The sequence below is a fragment of the Trichechus manatus genome, unplaced genomic scaffold (genome assembly GCF_000243295.1).
Source record: "Trichechus manatus latirostris isolate Lorelei unplaced genomic scaffold, TriManLat1.0 scaffold00113, whole genome shotgun sequence".
NCBI classification, from domain to species: domain Eukaryota; kingdom Metazoa; phylum Chordata; class Mammalia; order Sirenia; family Trichechidae; genus Trichechus; species Trichechus manatus.
In genome coordinates this window covers 6631690-6651284 of record NW_004444049.1, presented here as the reverse complement: position 1 = coordinate 6651284, position 19595 = coordinate 6631690, and the positions used below count along the sequence as shown (strand labels likewise).

The following is a 19595-nucleotide window of genomic DNA, read 5'->3' as shown; positions in this document are numbered from 1 at the left end:
CCTGCCCTCTCTGAGCTTCAGGTTCCTCGTCTGGGAGAATTAGTAGCACCTCTCTCCTGCGCTGCTCTGAGGACAGCAGGAGAGGATGCAGACAGCGTGGCTGGGTCAGCTATCTGGCAGCACAGCCCGGGTGGGGCGGTGGGGTGGGAGCTGGCTGCCCCCCTTCCTCACACTGAGCTCAGCACCACGCTGGGTAAGGGAAGTGTGACTTTTCTCACTTCCTCAACCCACTCTGCTCAGCCCTGGGGCTCATGAGGGGTTTCTAAGAGATGCCAGGATATCGTATCCACTGCTCCTACCCGGGGGAAGCTTACAGTCTAATAAAGGCAACCTGGAACCTCAAAATAGAAGCTTCCTAAAATGGTGCGTCTACAAGCTGGTCTCCCTACGCTGCCTGGTAGGAGGTGAGCATGGCGGAGGTGGGGAGAGCGCAGAAGGAGTCCAGACCGGGCCTCCTCCCTGCTCTGACTCCCCACACCAACTCCCTTCCTCCCGAAGCCTCAGGGCATGGACCCCCTCTAGGGAACGCCCTCCCCAGTTCTCACAGCTGAGCTTCGGTGAGATGGACAAAAATTGTCCAGAATGGGTTAAGGTTATTAGTTGGCGTCCAATCGATTCCGACTCACGGTGACCTCACGTGTTGCAGGGTAGAACTGCGCTTTTCAGGGTTTTCATTCCCGGGTGGCAAAAATGGTTAGCACTCGACTACCAGCTGAAAAAGGAGTCCTGGTGGTGAAATGGTTAAGCACTCGGCTGCTAACCAAAAGGTCGGTAGTTTGAACCCACCAGCTGCTCCTCTGCGAGAGAAAAGACCTGACGATCTACTCTCAGAAAGATTACAGCCTAGAAAACTCCATGAGGCAGTTCTACCCTGTTCTACAGGGTTGCACACAGCAACACTAGCTGAAGGATTGGCAGTTCTAATCTACCCAACAGTTTCTTGGAAGAAAGGCCCGGCAATCTCTTTCTGTAAAGATTATCTCCAAGAAAACCCTATAGAGCAGTTCTACTCTGTAACACATGGGTTCGCCATAAGTTGAATGGACTCAGTGGTAATGGGTTTGCTTTTTGACTTCTGGAAGAAGATCACCAGGCCTTTCTTCCAAGGCACCTCTAGGTGGGTTCAAACCACCAACCTTGTGGTGAGTAGCCCAGTACTTAACTATTTGCACCACCGAGAGATCCTATGGGTTAAGGTAAGACCAATGGTTTCTTGACTTAAAAGAATGAGATCACTGGCCAGCGGAGAGTTACCTGAGGTCTTGAGTCCTGGAACTCTGCTTGCCCGTCACACCCACACCCAGGGGCCCACGCTCAGATTAAACTTTAACGGAGCCAGCGGCCAAATTGCTATTCTTCCACAACTGTAATTCAGTAACATGACAACATGTGTCTTATTAAAAAAAGTCTGCTTAATCTTTCACCCTGGGTGCTGGAGAACCTAGAGAGAGCTCAGCCCTCCCACCGCAGGCCCTAGGTCTTGTGTCACCAGGAGCTCAGACAGCCCAGGCACAGGGGCCTGTGACCTTTGTTTCCTGGACTCCACCCCCACCCCCACCCCCAGAGCATTGGGACATAGCTATAGGAGGAATTTTCTCCAAGCACCTCAGGCCGTCTGAGGACTGACCCCACCGGTTACTGGACAGCTGATCCCACCTCTGTGCCGGCAGGCAAGCGAGGGTGGAGGTCTTGGCGGCCCAGTATCCTGCTCAGGCAGGCGGCCCCAAGCAGCAGGCCAGGCACTTACCTGCTCGCCGTCTCCCAGGGCCCTGCCTGTGGGTCCAGCAGCCCTGTCCATGGCATTCGCTGAGCTCCTGGAGCGAACAGGGGGCATGGGCCTCTTCCAGGCTCTGCAGATCTTGACCTTCTTCCTCCCCTCCGTCTTGCTGCCCCCCCAGCTGCTTCTGGAGAACTTCTCAGCTGCCAACCCTGGCCACCGCTGCTGGACCCCCATGCTGGACAACAGCTCTGAGGTGCCAGCAAACCTCTCCCTTGAGGCGCTGCTGACCATCTCCATCCCGACTGACCCCCAGCACGGGCCTAGCCAGTGTCACCGCTTCCGCCACCCGCAGTGGCAGCTCCTGGAACCCAATGCCACGGCCACCAACTGGAGCAAGGCCACCACGGAGCCGTGCATGGATGGCTGGGTCTACGACCACAGCACCTTCACCTCCACCATCATCACCAAGGTAAGGGCCCTCCCTCCCCCAGAGTGCACAAGTCACTTCCTTCCTTCTCGGAATGATAGCCCATGACTGGCAGGAGTCGTATCGTCTGTATGACCCCTAATAAATGGTGTGACACCCTCAATACACACTTACTGCACGCTCTTGATGCTCCAGATCTGACCTGGGGCTGAGGTTACGAGAGCTGAACCGGGAGCCTTTAAAGAGCTTACATTCTAATGGTGGATTCGGGCTCAGTCAACTTTAAACCAGTAACAAGAGCAGAGGGAACCCTCACCTCGTGACTTCTAAGTGCCAGGCACTGTTCCAGATACTTTTCCTGTAGTCACAATCTCTCCACAGTCTTATGAAGTGGGTAATATTATTATCCCTGAAAGCACAGAGAGGTTAAGTAACTTCCCCCAGGACACACAGCTAAAATGTAGTGGAACCGGATTGAATCCACGTACTCAGCTTGTGGCAGCTAAGCTCCTCATCACTCAGTGGTCTGGCCTCAAGGTGCAGGATCATAAATGAGTGGGAAGGAAAGAGAGCAGTGTTCCTCAGGGTCTGGCTGATGAAGGAAGGTGGCAGGCACATGAAGATGGGGGAGATTGCCCAGCCAAGACAAAGGGGCTCAGTAGGAGCGTGTCTGGGGCACAGGTGGTGAGGGCCCGTGGCTGAGATGGCGGGGAGGGAAGGAGGACCAAATTGTGGTCAGGAGCCTGGGGTTTCTCTTTTTCTTTCTTTATTTTTATTACTATTATTATTTTATTGAACTTTAGATGAGGATTTACGTCAACACTCTCCCTTCTCGACCTTGGGTTCTCTATTATCAGCTTTCCTGTCCCCTCCTGCCTTCTCGTCCTTGTCCCTGGGCTGTTGTGCCCCATTAGTCTCATTTTGTTTTATGGGGCTGTCTAATCTTTGGCTGAACGGTGAACCACGGGAATGACTTCATTACTGACCTAAGAGGGTGTCCGGGGGCCATACTCTCAGGGTTTCTCCAGTCTCTGTCAAGTCAGTAAATCTGATCTTTTTTTTTGTGAGTTAGATTTTGTTCTACATTTTTCTCCAGCTCTGTCCCGGACCCTCCGTTGTGATCCCTGTCAGAGCAGTCAGTGGTGGTAGCCGGGCACCATCTAGCTGTACTGGACTCAGTCTGGTGGAGGCCGTGGGAGCTGTGGTCCGTTAGTCCTTTGGACTAATCTTTCCCTTGTCTCTTGTTCTCTTCACTCTCCCTTGCTCCCGAAGGGGTGAGACCAGTGGAGTATCTTAGGTGGCTGCTCACAGGCTTTTAAGACCCCAGACGCTACTCACCAAGGTAGAATGTAGAACATTTTCTTTATAAACTGTTATGCCAATTAAGCTACATGTTCCCTGAGACCATGGTCCTGGGGTTTGTCTTAAGTGCAAAGGAAAGTCCTTGGAGGGTTTGGGACAGGGAAGGGATGTGATTGATTTGCATTTTCAAGGGGTCCCTTAGCTGGGTGGAGAATGCTCTGTAGGGGCAAGAGGGGACTCAAGGCTACTGCAGTGGCACTGCGAGAGAGAGGGTGGCCGGAGAAGGTGACAGTGGCGGGAACACAGCACCAAGCTGTCAGGTGTCAAAGGACTGACTTGGGGGACAGGGCGTTCAGACACTGGCCAGATGCCCTGGAAAACTCATGGGTGAAACATGCTGAGCCCTCCCTATTCACCTGACAGCCCTGTGAGAGAAGCAGCCTTATTGTTTCCATTTTCTGGATGAGAAAACTGAGGCTCAGCAAGGGGCAATGACTTAGCAAAGTTCACCCAGCTAGTAATCAATGGAGTTAAAATTCAAACTTTGTGGTTTAACCACTGCCCCTCACTGCCCTCCACCGCCCCCCACTGCACACCATTGACCACCACCACTGCCTGCCGCTCCCCACCGCTGCCAGCTACTGTCCTCCACTGTCTGCCACCGCCCTTCATTACCCGCCACTACCCCTCGCTGCCCGCCAAACTTCTTTTAACAAGAGCTTGTTTGTTTCCCCAACATTTCTACTCCTCCGATGCCCTCTGTGTGTCTGCACAGCCAGACCCCACTTGGCAAGGCCATCGCGCTCGCTGTCAGATGCAAGGCTGTGCCGTGTTTCTGGAGCAGCTGGGCTTCAAATCGAGGCCCTGCTGCCAGCAGACCCCCTTCCACCTCTGTGGCCTGGTGCTAGGAACCAGGGATCTCGTTGTCAGTGTCTGGACCCCCAGAACTCAGGTTGACCAGGTGTTCCTGGCCAGAATCTCCTACCTCTGCCACCCTGCCCACTCTCCCACCTCCTGAGCTTTGGGGCTCTCCTCTCTTCCAGTGGGACCTGGTGTGCCACTCCCAGCACCTGAAGCCTATGAGCCAGTCCATCTACATGACCGGGATTCTGCTGGGATCCACCACGTGGGGCCTCCTGTCCGACCGGTGAGTGTCCCCTCCCCGCCTGCCCTGCATTGTGGACACAGGTGCTGACAGCTCAGGAGCACACGGGCCCTGGGAGTCAGAGCCTCCCTGAGTAGTGATAGGCCAGCGTCTGGCAGCTCCCAGGGACACAGCCGATGTGACTCACAAGAGCCCAGCGTCTGAGCCTTGATGCCCAATTCCCACTTAGTACCAGAAACAGTCCGGTCCCCGCCTCCTCTGTCCTCCACATTCTCACTGTCAGGATTTCACTGGTCTTTACTGAACGCCTACTGTATACCAGCAGAGCGCCAGCACTGCAGCAGGCAGACCTCCTCCTTCTTCTTTTTTTTTTATTTTATTTTTGGTGAAAATATACATAATAAAATATATACCCATTCAACAATGTCTACATGTACAGTTCAGTGACACTGGTTACATTCTTCCCATTGTGTCACCATTGTCGCTGTCTCTTCCCATATTGTTTTACCCCCATTAACTTAGACTTTCTGTCCCCTAAACTTCTCCTCTGTGTTTTCCAGTCGCTGTTGTCAATTTGATCTCATACAGATAATTCTCTAACAGAGCACACTACTCAAGGCAAACATTCTTTACTAGTTGAGCTAAACTGTTGTTTAATCTAAAGATGACTTCATGGGATAGTTGCAGTTCAGGGCAATAGATTTGGGGGTTCCCCCATCACAATGGGTCCAGTTAGTCTGGTTTTTATAAGAATTTTAAATTCTGTTGTACGGTTTTCCTCCCTTTGATTAGGATCCATCGACTGGGTCTTTGATCAACACATTCAGTAATGGTAGCTGGGCACCATCTAGTTCTTCCGGTCTCATGGCAATGGAGGTAGTAGTTCATGGAGGCAATTAGACCTGCAGTCCTTTTCCTTCTTCTTCCTGAGCTTCTTTCTTTCTCTGCTGCTCTAGGCAAAGAGAGGCCAATTATTGTACCTTGGATGGCTGCTTGCAAATTTGAAGATCCCAGGCTGTACTCATTGAACTAGGACAGACTTCCTCTTAAGGGCAAGTGCACTTGCCCTATGAAGGAAGAGCCTGGGCCACAGGATCACTGATCCACTCTCCTGGTTTTCCTCCCACTTCCACCTCCCTGCTGTTTCTTTTCAGCTTGGCTGCCTCCTCAACCTCCTTGTCCTCCTCATCCTTCTCCCCAGGACTCAGTCCAGAGCCTCCTTCTCTTCTCTATCTACACTCTCCTCCTTCTCAAGGCATCACTACCTAGTGCTGATAACACCTAAGTTACCACCCCCCTCCCCAGCTTGTAAATCCAAGGAGCCCTGGAGGCACAATGGTTAAGTGCTTGGCTGCTAACAGAAAGGATGGCAGTTGGAACCCACCCACTGGCTACTCAGGAGAAAAACCTGGTAATCTGCTCCTGTAAAGATTACCAAAGGCAGACTTGTTGCCGGTGGAGTCAATTCCGACTCATGGCAACCCTACAGGACAGAGTAGAACTGCCCCTGGTGTCACAGTGGTTAAGCGCTGCGCTGCTAACCTAAAGGTCGGCAATTCAAACCCACCAGCTGTTCCTCCGGAGAAAGATGTGGCAAGCTGCTTCCATAGATTACAGCCTTGGAAACTCTATGGGGGCAGTTCTACTCTGTCCTGTAGGGGCGCTATGAGTTGGAATGGACTCGTAATGACTCCCCCACCACCCCTAGATCCTCCCCCACCTCCCCTACCATCCCTACCCCCAGACTGTCCCCTGTCACCCAGGCCCTCCCCCACCACCGTCAGATCCTCCCCAACCCCTCCACCCCCAGACTCTCCCTTGCCACCCCAGGTCTTCCCTTGCCACCCCAGGTCTTCCCTTGCCACCCCAGGTCTTCCCTTGCCACCTTCCCCCACCACCCCAGTCCCTCCCCCAGCAGTCTCTCCATCCCAGAATATAGCTCCTCCCCAACCCCGTGGCAACAGCTGAACCCTCGGAGCTGCCCCTGGTTCTTCTCCTTCCCTCATCCCCCACATTCACACAGGCTCTTCCTCCAAAGTACACGCCCAGCCCAAGCCCCTGTCCCTCCACGCTGCCCCGTCCAAGCCGCCAGCCATTGTCTCCGCCTCCCAGATTCACAGATGGGGAAACTGCAGCCTGGGGAGGTGGAGTCACGTGCCCAAGGTCAACTAGGAAGGGCAGAACTGGGACTCAAATCCAGCTGTCTGACGCCAAAGCCCATGTTCGTGGCCACAGGGTTTTGCTGCCCCCCTGATTCCCTAACAAAAACATCCTAAGGTGCTCCTGGAAGCTCCAAGAAGGAGGCGCTGGCTGCACTGGGCTCCATCGGCACCACAGCTTTGGGGACCCCTCAGAAGGTGAGCACCTTACCTCGCCAGTGCCCCACCAGGCTTGTCTCCCACCACAGGTTTGGGCGCAAGCCGATGCTGATCTGGTGCTGCCTGCAGGTGGCCGTGACCAGCACCAGCACTATCTTTGCCCCGAGTTTCCTCATCTACTGTGGCCTCCGGTCCATGAGCGCGTTTGCACTGGGCGGCATCATCATGACCTCCTCAATGCTCAGTGAGTGTGTCCCTTGTCTGCTTCTGCCGTGAGGGGGTAGGGAACGGGGCCTCACCTGCATGTGCCTTTCAGTGGTGGAGTGGACCCCGACACCCAGGAGGGCTGTCGCCATGACGATACTGGGATGCTTCTACAGCTTGGGCCAGATGGCCCTGGGCGGACTTGCCTTTGCCCTGCGGGACTGGTGGACGCTCCAGCTGGCCGTGTCTGTACCCTTCTTTGCCATCTTCCTGGCTAACTGGTCGGTACAGAGCCTGGGGCCTTTTCCCTTGGGGCGGGCACCACAGAAAGGGAGGCGACAGGGTGGGAGGCTGCCCCCTCACTCCCACAGCCCTGGCTGGCCACGGGGCTGAGACGTTGAGAGTCACGAAGGGAGGTGGTGTGAGCAGTCCCTCGCTGGGAATTCAGAGTTCTGGGGTGGGCATGGCAGCTGGAGGTCTGTGGTGCTATCCAGCCAGGACCGGCCTTAATTGGTTCGCACAGTGATTTAAAAGAAATGTTTGTAACAACTTGCCAACATTTAAAAATGAGGAGGTTTTTTTTTTTTTTTAATCAACGAAAGAAAGAAAAATAGTATTTCTACCTTTTCTTGAGAACCTGGAAGATCCAGTGACACTGGGCTGAACTTGGGCTGGAGTTGAATGGCAGCTGCACCCTTTGCCCCCAGCCCCCACCCTCCATGTCCTCTGGGCCTCCCCACACTTGCCCCACCCCCACCAGCCTGCTCATCCACAGCTCTCCACACCCACCCCCCGCCACCACCCGTGGTCATCAGTCAATGACCAGCAGCCTAGGATATGCAAATCCATCATTATCATGATTATTTTTGGTGCTCCCCAAATCCCTGAGGTCTGGAAATACTTGCTTAGGTGGGGACTGGAGGAAGAGATACAAGGAAGCAAACACAAATGAATGTCCCCATAAGTGACCTTGTGCCCGTCTGCCACAGCAGAGTTGGCCTGGGCCAGAGGAGTCCTCTGTCGGGCAGACGGGATAACAAGGACTCATTCATTCCCAAATATTCACTGAGCTCAGGCCCCTGCCAGATGATCGGAGGTAAATCCATAAGCAAAACAGACAAGAAGGCCCCGCCCACATGGAGCTATGTTAACAGGATCAGCAGGTGCGGAGGGAGACATCCCATCATTACACTTATTAGGCCTCCCTGGTCACAATTATTGGGTGCATACTGGGTGCTGTTCATAGCACCAGGTGGGTATTAACACATTTTCTAATGAGGAAAGTATTATTATTACTGCCATTTTCAGATGAGGGACTGACTGAGGCCGAGAGAGTAAATAATTTGCCCAAAGTCACACAGCTGGTGAGGGCCAGAGGCAGGACTTGAACCCAGGCAGGCTGACTTTTTTAACCACTATTTCAAACTGCCTCTGGAAGCTCTTCTCAACTTCCCTGCAAATGCGGCTGACCGGCTATGGGCTGGGTAAATCTGGGAGCCTCCCCCTGCCCATCTGCCCCCAAGGAGGCTGGGAAGAAGCAAATGGGTTTGATAAAGCCACTTGGTTCTGGTTGGGAATGTTTTAAATGTACTTCTTTTTTAAAAGTCAGCACCATGTGACCTTTCTGTCACAGAAATGGCCCCAGAATCACTGGAGGACTTGCTGGCTCTAGGGACAGCCCGTGGCCAGGCAGCCTGATGCCCTGGCTGGACGAAAGGCTCAGGCCGGCAGCCTCCTGGCAGCCAGGGAAGCAGATGGGGACGGCCTAGGAAGAAGAGGGGGGCCAGGCGTTAGGACTCATCTTTATTTCAGAGTCGTCAGGGACCGCCAGTCTCCCAGCCTGGCATTAGCAGTGCAGCAGGAGCGGCACCTGCCTTCTCTTTGCTCCCACTGAAGTTAAAAGGTCTGCTGCCCACCACCACCTCCCCACCTCCCTCATCCAGGAGGATCTCACAGTGTGTACAAAGAAAGCCAAGCCCCAGCCAAACACCTGCTTCTTTACCAGGTGGCTGCCAGAATCTGCCCGGTGGCTAATTATCATGGGCAAACCAGACAAAGGGCTTCAGGAACTCAAAAAGGTGGCCAGGATCAATGGCAACAAGGAAGCCAAAAAGACATTGACCATAGAGGTGAGACGTTGCTCATCGTAACCCAGAATGTGGGACTTGACCCAGGAAACGATACATACTAATAACCTGGATTCTCACCAATCTCACCACTGCCCACACCAACACCACCAATACCACCACCACCATCACCATCAACATCTCTACAAAGCACCAGCATCAGCACCACCACCTTCACCCCCATCATTACATCATCGTCACCACTAGTACCACCTCCCGTACACCTACTGTCGCCTACCGTCACCTCCACTATCATCACCCCTACACAAATACCATCAGCAGCAGCACCACCAAATGATGCACCAGTAGCAACACCATCAGCATCAGCATTACAACCATCCATACCCCCACCACTACCATAACCATACTATCACCATCAACGCCATCGTCATTACCATCATCACCACCCCCACCAGCGCTCACCACAATCGTCTTCATCTTCACCACCACCTCCATCAACACTACTGTCACTATCACCAGCCTTGCCATCGTGTGGTGATAATAATCACCATATTACTCGATCACCATCACCACTCCATCATCATCACTTTCACTACCACCACCACCATCATTACCATCATCATCTTCACCAGCACCACCATCTTCATCTTCTTCATCACTACCTCCATCAACACCACCAATACCATCACCAACATCACCATCTGCATCTCTACAAAACACCATCAACACCACCCCCACCACTACCATCACCTTCACCACCATCATTACCTTCCAGCACTACCTCCACCATTCCATCACCACCACCACCACCAATAACCAAATATCATTATCAACACTGTCAGCACCCCGTCACCACTTCTCTGACTCAATATCTCGAGACACCCGCATATATTGCACACTCACCTCAAGGGGCTTCTCAATGTATGTGGGGGAACAGGACATGCTTATCTGAAGATAGTTATTTTGAGGAAGCAGGTGCTTGCGGTCAGAAAGCACAGAGCTCCCTGGGGGCAGGAGGACAGGGGAAGGCTTCCAGGAGGGGGAAAGCTAGAGCAATCAGGACTGAGCTGAGCCCAGTGTGAGCAGGGCCCAGAGGCAGAGGACGGTGCTCCAGTGGGCTCAGGAGGGGGCTGAACAGGCAATTGGGTAGCAGAGAAGAGCTGGCTGGGATGGAGTGGGCGCGCCCTGCAGCCAGCCATGGAAATGAGGAGGATGTGGGGCTCTGTGTGGTACCTGTCAAGGGCATCCCTGCAGCGTGCAGCGAAGAGGGCCGGAGCTGGGACACAAGACCCCTGCTAGGTTCAGGGTTAGTGGGCCAGGTCTGCAGAGGAGAGAGCTCAGCCAGAGGCCCAAGATCAACCTTCCTACCCCACCCCCACCTAGGACTCCTGTCTGCAGAGGCCCAGGCCCAGGACAGCCTCCCCCATCACTCTGCTGGCCTGGACACCAGTTCCCTGGCATGAGGGGAGGGAGTGAGGTGGTCACCCCACACTCACTGGGCTCCTCCCCTAGGTGCTGATGTCCAGCATGCAGGAGGAGCTGGCCTCTACCAAGACCCGCCAGTCATGGCTGGACCTGTTCCACATGCCCAAGCTCCGCTGGAGACTCCTTGGGCTGCTCGTGGTGATGTAAGCCATCTGAGGTTGTCCCTCCCGGGGAGATGGCTGGGGACAGGTCGAGGGGTCTCGGAGGGAAACAGCATCTGCTGGACCCCCAGGGGACATTTCTGGCTGGGACAGTAAAGACCCTAAGAGGCGGGAACGCAGGAGGCAGGGGTGAGGGATGTGTGCACGTGTGGCCAGAGGGTGGCTTTTACAGGAAGCCAGCTAGAGAGGCAGGAATAGGATAGTGACCCTGGGCAGTGTCACTCATAGAGGGACGACCACATGCTAGGCATTCTCACTCTTCACAGCAACCCCATGAGATAAGGACACTCATAGTGCCCGTTTTACGGATGGGGAAACAGAGGCCCAGAGAGGTTAAATTGATGATGGAGCAGGCATTTGGACCCAGGCAGTGCGGCAGAGACTGTGCTCTCAGCCACTTGGTGGAGCCATCTACCAGCTGGGCACTGTCACTGGCCAGCCCCTACGCTGAGCCACGGCTTCTTCACCCTACCCCTAGGAGGTGAATACAGAGGGCATTGCCTTGGCCCCAAGGTTGCCTGGGACCAGGAAAAGGCCCCTTAAAATAAATCCAGTCCAACCTCCATTGCCACGAGACCAGAACAGGATGGTGCCCGGCTACCATTACTGAATGTTTTGATCAAAGACCTAATAGATGGATCCTGATCAAAGGGAGGAAAACTGTAGAACAGAATTTCAAATTCTTATAGAAACTAGACTACCTGGACCCGTTGTGTCTAGGGGATCCCCCAAATCTACTGCCCTGAGATAATCTTTAAGCCTTGAACTGCAACTATCCCATGAAGTCATCTTTAAATTAAACAACAGTTTAGCTCAACTAGTAAAGAATGTTCGTCTTGAGTGGTGTGCTCTTTTAAAGAATTATTTATATAAGATTAAACTGACAACAGCAACTCTAAAACACGGAGAAGTTTAGGGGCAGAGAGTTTAAGTTAATGCTGGTCAAACAGCACACACACAGAAAATCAGTTCAAGTGACACCCAAAAGAGCATATTAAAAGGTGAGGCTCAGATTTGATTGAGACTTCATCTTGAAATAAAACTAAAAGATTAGGAAACCATTTACTTTTTGTTCTATTTAACCACATATGGGTTATAATGGCAAAATTTTGCTGAATCTTGGAACAATGAATGGATCAAATTTTTTTTTTGGCTTAAATTTTTTCGGATAAATTTGGTGGCGTGCCAGGCTTCCTCTGTCTCCCAGGGGCCAAGCGGCAGGCTTTGTTATTCAAATCACAGCCTTTGAAGCGGCTAACCTTGTTGGTTTTCTTTTCTTTGGCTGTTAACCCAGATCCTCGATAGGCAGAGGCTTTGAGCACAAGCCAAACCGCTCTCCTACATCACTTTCATTAACTTCATGAAACACTGAGGTTTCTGCACGAATTGCGGTTTTACTTTGCAGTTGCTTGGCCCTGGGATGTCAGATGTTTGCTGGGGATGCAATTAGTGAGAGACAGTCCAACTAAGATGATGACACTGAAGGGAAGGGCTAGGCTGGGTGCCTAGTTAAGCAGAATCACCTGTTAGAGTGGGGATGGGCTTTTTTTTTTTTTTTTTTTTAATAATTTATTTTATTTTACCTTGTTATTGTTGAGAATAAACACAGCAGAACATATACCAATTCAACAATTTCTACATGAACAATTCAATGACTGGTTACATTCTTCAAGTTGTACAATCATTCTCACTCTCCTTTCAGAGTTGTTCCTACCCCACTAACATAAATTCACTGCCCCCTAAGGTTCCTATCTAATCCTTCTAGTTGTTGTTGTCAATTTGATCCCATATTGTTGTTGTTAGGTGCCTTCTGGTCGGTTCCGATTTATAACAACCTTATGGACAACAGAATGAAACACTGCACGGTCCTGCGCCATCCTCACGATTGTTGTTATGCTTGAGCCCATTGTTGCAGCCACAGTCAATCCTTCTCGTTGATCCTCTGCTTTACCAAGCATGAAGCCCTTCTCCAGGGACTGATCCCTCCTGACAACAAGTCCAAAGTATGTGAGATATAGTCTCACCATCCTTGCTTCTAAGGAGTATTCTGGTTGTACTTCTCTCAAGACAGATTTGTTCGTTCTTTTGACAGTCCATGGTATATTCAATACTCTTCTCCAACACCACAATTCAAAGACGTCAATTCTTCTTCCATCTTCCTTATTCATTGTCCAGCTTTCGCATGCATATGAGGCGACTGAAAACATCATGGCTTGAGTCAGGAAGACCTTAGTCCTTAAAGTGATATCTTTGCTTTTCAACACTTTAAAGAGATCTCTTGCAGCAAATTTGCCCAATGCAATGCGTCATCTGATTTCTTGACTGGATCTTCCCTGGGTGTTGATTGTGGATCCAAGTAAATGAAATTCTTGACAACTTCAATCTTTTCTCGGTTTATCGTGCTGTTGCTTATTGGTTCAGTTGTGAGGATTTTTGTTTTCTTCATGTTGAGGTGTAATCCATACTGAAGCCTGTAGTCTTTGATCTTCATCAGTAAGTGCTTCAAATTTTCTTCATTTTCACAAGCAAGATTGTGTCATCTGCATACCACAGGTCGTTAGTGAGTCTTCCTGCAATTCTGATGCTGCATTCTTCTTCATATAATCCAGCTTCTCGGATTATTTGCTCAGCATACAGACTGAACGCATATGGTGAAAGGATATAATCCTGACGCACACCTTTCCTAACCTTAAACCACGCAGCATACCCTTGATCTGTGCCAATGACTGCTTCTTGATCTATGTACAGGTTCCTCATGAGCACAATTAAGTGTTCTGGAATTCCCATTCTTCTCAATGTTATCCACAATTTGTTAGGATCCACACAGTCGAATGCCTTTGCATAGTCAATAAAACACAGGTAAACATCTTTCTGGTATTCTCTGCTTTCAGCCAGGATCCATCTGACATCAGCAACGATATCCCTTGTTCCACATCCTCTTCTGAATCTGGCTTGAATTTCTGGCAGTTCCCTGTTGATGTACTGCTGCAACTGCTTTTGAATGATCTTCAGCAAAATTTTACTTGTGTGTGATATTAATGATATTGTTCAATAATTTCCGCATTCAGTTGGATCACCTTTCTTGGGAATAGGCATAAACATGGATCTCTTCCAGTTGGTTGGCCAGGCAGTTGTCTTCCAAATTTCTTGGCATAGATGAGTGAGCACTTCCAGCGCTGCATCTGTTTGTTGAAACATCTCAATTGGGATTCCATCAATTCCTGATGTCTTGTTTTTCACCAATGTCTTCAGTGCAGCTTGGACTTCTTCCTTCATTACCATTGGTTCTTGATCATATGCTACCTCCTGAAACGGTTGAACATCGACCAATTCTTTTTTGGTACAGTGACTCTGTGTAGTCCTTCCATCTTCTTTTGATGCTTCCTGCGTCGTTCAGTATTTTCCCCACAGAAGCCTTCACTACTGCAACTCAAGGCTTGAATTTTTTCTTCAGTTCTTTCAGCTTGAGAAATGCCGCGAGTGTTCTTCCCTTTTGGTTTTCTAGCTCCAGGTCTTTGCACATGTCATTATAATACTTTACTTTGTCTTCCCAAGCAGACCTTTGAAATTTTCTGTTTAGCTTTTTTACTTCATCATTTCTTCCTTTCGCTTTAGCCACTGGACGTTCAAGAGCAAGTCTCAGAGTCTCCTCTGACATGCATTTTGGTTTTTTCTTTCTTTCTTGTCTTTTTAATGACCTCTTGCTTTCTTCATGTATGATGCTTTCTTCATGTATATCATTCCCCAGTTTATCTGGTCTTTGGTCATTTGTGTTTAATCCCATACAGATAGTTCTTACAAGAGTGCAATACTCAAGGCAGGCATTCTTTACTAATTAAGCTAAACTACTGTTTGGTTTAAAGAAGACTTCAGAGGACATTTTTGGTTTAAGTTTTAAAGATTACCTCAGGACAATAGTTTCGCAGGTTCATCCAGCCTTAACAGATCCAGAAAGTCTGGATTCCATGAGAATTTGAAATTCTCTTCCGCATTTTCCCCTTTTGATCAGAATTCTTCTACAGACTCTTTGAGGGAATGGACTTTTAAAGTGGTCAAGAATAATTACGAGTTGTGGCCACTTGTGAATCCAAGTTCAACCTCCAATCTGCAGCAATTCACACACTGTAAGTTCAGCCACTCAGAAGGGTGTGGCAGGTGGGGTCCTCCAGGAAGTGGACTCTAAGGTGGAGATTAGGGGGCAGACAGTTTATTGGGGAGAGTTCTCAGGACCTGCTCTGGTGAAAGGAATCAGATGGAGCAGGGGAGAAGTCGGCCACAAACCAGGATGCTGTCATAGCAAAGCCCAGCCACCCCTCGGGAACTTGTGAGCTGGGATGGCCCTTCTGAGTTGTCCCCCTGGCCCGTGTGGATGGCCTGTGTCACCCTGGGAAAGACTGTGCTCTTCCTAGCTGAGGGCCAGCACCCCTAGAGGCTGGGGGAATCAGACTTTCCATCTGAAGGGTGATCTAGGCAGTGCAGCCCAGCCCCATGCAGAGATCCGATCCTAGGACTGTTCCCATTTTCCAAGATGAAGAAGCAGGCATCTAGAGAGGATCAGAGCCTTGCCCAGGTTCATGGCTAACAGAGCAGAGGCCTGGCCATGGTTCTGGGCCAGGGCTGGGTGTGGCAGTCAGAGCTGAAGGGGCAGCTCCTGTTGACCTGCGGAGGTCCCTGAGAGCAGGCTGGGTGCTGAGCCCGAGACTCATGTCTTCTGGCTGGTCAGCCAGCTTCAGCCCTGCCCGGAAGCCCATGAACAAAATGGACTTCCTGCCCTTTCCTGGAATCAGCCTGGCCCTGGGGAGACGCATCCTGCATTCAACAGGTTTCTCAGGGCTCTGGCTGTGACAAGCTCAGGGTGGCCAACCTCCCAGGCTGGTCTATGCTCTGCCAGGACTGCCCCTGTGTGGGGTGATGCTGTGCAGCTGGACCAACTTCCTAACTCTGTCCTGCAGATTCTCTGTAACGTTCTCCTACTATGGGCTGGTCCTGGACCTGCAGAACCTGGGCAGTGACATCTTCCTCCTCCAAGTCCTCTTTGGAGCCATAGACTTCCTGGGCCGGGCCACCACCCCCTTCTTGCTCAAGTTCTTCGGCCGCCGCTTCACCATAGCCAGCTCCCAGTCCACTGCTGGCTTCTTCATCCTGGCCAATGTGCTGGTGCCACAAGGTGAGGTCAGGGCAGTGCAGAGAGGGCAGGCCAGGTGGGCGGCAGCCAGGGACACTGGCTTCCCTCCCCACCCCTGTTGTCTGCACACCCGTGCCCCCTCCCCCTGCTGACCCCACGCATGTGCAGTTTTGCAGCCACGCCCTCTGAGCATCTTTCTGCCCACATGTCAAATCCTGTCATGAACTTTGCTGCGTTATCTCAGGAGTCTCCTCCCCAAGCAGCCCCTGGCCCATTTCCCTGGTGAGAAAATCGAGGCCCAGAGAAGTGAAGCAAGGTGGTCAAGTTACTTAGCTAACACGTGACAGGGCCAGGGCTCACTGCATTAAAAGCCAAAGGAGGGAGCCTGCGGGGGAGGAAGGACCAGGAAGATGGGGGGTGGGGGGCAGCAAAGGCGCCAAGCAGGGAGAGAGTGTTTTTTCACCCTTATCAAAGAAGTGCGGCACCTGTGAGCCAAGTGAGCAGAGCAGAGGGCCGGGAGGCTGCCGCCGGCCACTGGTTCCTCTTGTCTTCTGCGCAGCGGTGGTGCCGGAAGAGCCTCCCCGTGGTTCCTCTCAGTGCCCCATGTCGGAGCCTGGGGGTGGTGCCGGGAGCCAGGAGGAGGGCAGAGGATGCCTAGCGACTGCCTGCCACCAAGAGGACGGAGGGTGGCAGTGTGAACTGCAAACTCTCAGAGAACATTTCCAGAACGTTCCTGTGGGAGCCACACTTGACAGTTTATAAGACTCTTTATAACCAAGAGGGGGATGGGGGAGCTGAGGCCCAGGCCTGTGACGAAACTTCGGTTTCCTGGCTAGGCCTCCTTCCAGCCACCCAGGGTCCCCCATGAAAGCCAGGGTGCCCCAGGCAGGCGGAGGGAACAGTGGGAAGGCTTCAAGACACCTGGTCTCCCCAAGGCCTCTGCTGTGGCCTGGGCAGGGCCTGGCCCCTCCTCTCCTAGGCCGTTGGGAGCAGACCAGGATTGTGGCCCTCAGCTGCCCCATGCCCACCTATCCCAGAGCTGGCCTCGCTCCTCCTGCTCGGCTCCTCCTCAAGCCACCAACTGTGATTTCTAATTCCTCACTGTGGCCCTGCCAGGGATAAGGGTCAGCCCAAGGAAGCTTTGTAGGGGAACCCCACCCTCACCCCCCCCCCCGGCTCCTCTCCGGTGGACCCCATGCTCACCCTCTCCTTGCCCAGATTTTCAGACCCTGCGCGTGGTCTTTGCCGTGCTGGGAAAGGGATGCTTTGGGGTAACCTTAACCTGCCTCGCTGTCTACAGGACTGAACTCTTCCCAACTTCACTGCGGTAGGCTGGGGCTGCAGGCCATGCTGGGGAGGGTCTGCCAGGCCTCAAGATGGGGCAAGAAAGGGAGGGCCAGAGGGGAGGGAAAGGAGGGCCATGTGTCCAGGGGGACACAGCAGAGGATGAGGGGACCCAGCTGCCTACATGGAGCTGGACAGACCAACCCCACCTTCCTTCCCCCAAAGGCCCTAGAGTTCCCTGTGAAGGATTCTGGATGTTCCCAGGAAGAAGACCCTCTCTCTAGATGGGAAAATCTGTGGGGCTCCATGGAGGAAGTGGCTTTAGGGGAGGCTCTGAGCTTAATTATCCCCCCCTGGTATCCCCTGGCCCATCCAAACTGCCCCTCCTCTGGTAAAATTCCTAACAGTGGCAGCCATCACATGGGCTTGGGCTCTCCCCTTCACCCACAGGATGACAGCAGATGGCCTCCTGCAGTCGGCAGGCCGACTGGGGGCTGTGATGGGCCCTTTGATCAGGATGACCCGCCAGGCCCTGCCCCTGCTGCCCCCCCTCTCCTATGGTATCATCCCCATCGCTTCCAGCCTCCTCCTCCTGCTCCTCCCAGAGACCCAAGGACTTCCACTCCCAGACACCGTGCAGAACCTGGAGAGCCAGTGAGTGATCTGCAGCTGCCCTGAGAGTGGGGCTGGGCTTCCTTTTGGGCCATGATGTAGATGGACTGGGGTTACAAATGTGGGGGCAGGCTCACCCATGGCCCTGGTATAGAAGACCCAAGGGGTCAGGGGAACAGCCTGAGTGGAGGAGGCAGGAACTGGGCTGAGCTTGTCATACTGATGACACTAGATAGCAATTAGAGTTTGTTGAGCACTCACAATGTTCCATCAGCACAGAGAGCATCACAGCTTGTTTCTGAAGCCATTTAATGTTCATAACAACCCAGTCAGGAAGGTGCGATCCTCATTTACAGGCAGAAAAACTGAGGCTCAGAGAAGTGAAGTAACTTACCAAAAGTGATTGTACCTTAGGCAGGAAAATGTAATAGTTAAGAGCACAGGTTCTGTAGCCAGATTGCCTAGGACTAAATTCCCTAGCTACTTAGATGACTTAACCCCTCTCACCAAAACTGACACAAGAGGATATAGACAGCCTCAACAGTCCTAGTTAAATCTGCTCACAAAGAATTCCAGACCCAGACAGATTAGCAGGTGAGTTCTTTCAAACCCTCAATAAACAGATTGTTCTACTCTCACATACATTTCTTTGAGAGAATAAAAATGAGAGAACACTTTCCAACTCCATTCTATGAAGCCAGGGTAAATTCCCTAGGCTTTAGCTTCCTCCTCTGTAAAAAAAGGTACGAAAAATATATAGGTATACTTTGGACATGTTACCAGGAGGGATAAGTCCCTGGAGAAGGACATCATGCTTGGTAAAGTAGAAGGTCAGTGAAAAAGAGGAAGACCCTCAATGAGCTGGATTGACACAGTGGCTACAACAATGGGCTGAAGCATGACAATGATTATGAGGATGGTGAAGGAATGGGCAGTGTTTCATTCTGTTGCACACAGACAGGGTCGCTATGAGTTGGAACCAACTCGAGGGCACCTAACAACAAGTATAAACCAGCCACTGTTCTATGCTCTTGGGACACTGCAGTAAATAAAACCCTGATCTCACAGAGTTTACATTCCTAGAAGACTTGACCCCAGGTCTACTCTCCTAAAACCCCAAGCCTGTAACCATTTCACCATGCATTGCTGCTTTCTTCTGATTCTTCTAGAAAAAGATCAGCACCAGCGGGGGGTGACCAACGAGAGGTGGTCAATACAGAAAGCACCTGGTTCTAGAAATGCTGCCTGCGTGGAGTCGGTCTGGACAAAGACCCCTGGGAAAGGAGTTGCTGAAGGTGGAGACGAGTGGGACGAGCTGGAAGGTTCGATGTGGTTGAGTGGGCAGCAAGGTGTACTGCTGCGTCTGAAGGATGCTCTTGCCACGCTCTCCCGCTTTCACCACCCCCCATCTCACCACACCCCCTCTTGCCACACCCCCCTCACCGCGCCCCCTCTCTCACGCCCACTTGCTCTCATCACCCCCTCCTGTCCTTGCCACTGGTGAAGTTGGCTCTGCACAGCCAGGTGCCCTGGTTAGATTCTCCTGGCTGCCCACGGGGCCCCTTCATTAGCAAGACGGGTCCTCTCCCGTCCCCTGCCAGGCTCGCGATTTCACTTGGCCACCTCCTGACTCCCTTCATATGACCTGGCGTTGCAGGATTCTCTCCTCTGGGCTTCCAGAGTGGATTGTCAGACAGACAAGGGCAGGGTATCGATGGGGTTCCAGTCTCCCCCCACCACTCACAGAGTCCTCATCTGTAAAATG

At 52.0% G+C, this 19595-nt stretch overlaps 1 protein-coding gene across 1 annotated transcript; it reads left to right on the top strand.

Annotated features, from left to right (window-relative positions):
• Nucleotides 1-1796: 1796 nt before the first annotated feature.
• Nucleotides 1797-19066, top strand: SLC22A11 (solute carrier family 22 member 11). Its single transcript, XM_004383924.1, has 10 exons — nt 1797-2189; nt 4493-4596; nt 6962-7116; nt 7189-7357; nt 9082-9205; nt 10676-10791; nt 15762-15976; nt 17153-17261; nt 17669-17872; nt 19000-19066. The coding sequence occupies exons 1-10, from the start codon at nt 1797-1799 to the stop codon at nt 19064-19066; spliced, it is 1656 nt and encodes a 551-aa protein (XP_004383981.1).
• The last annotated feature ends 529 nt before the right edge of the window (nt 19067-19595 follow it).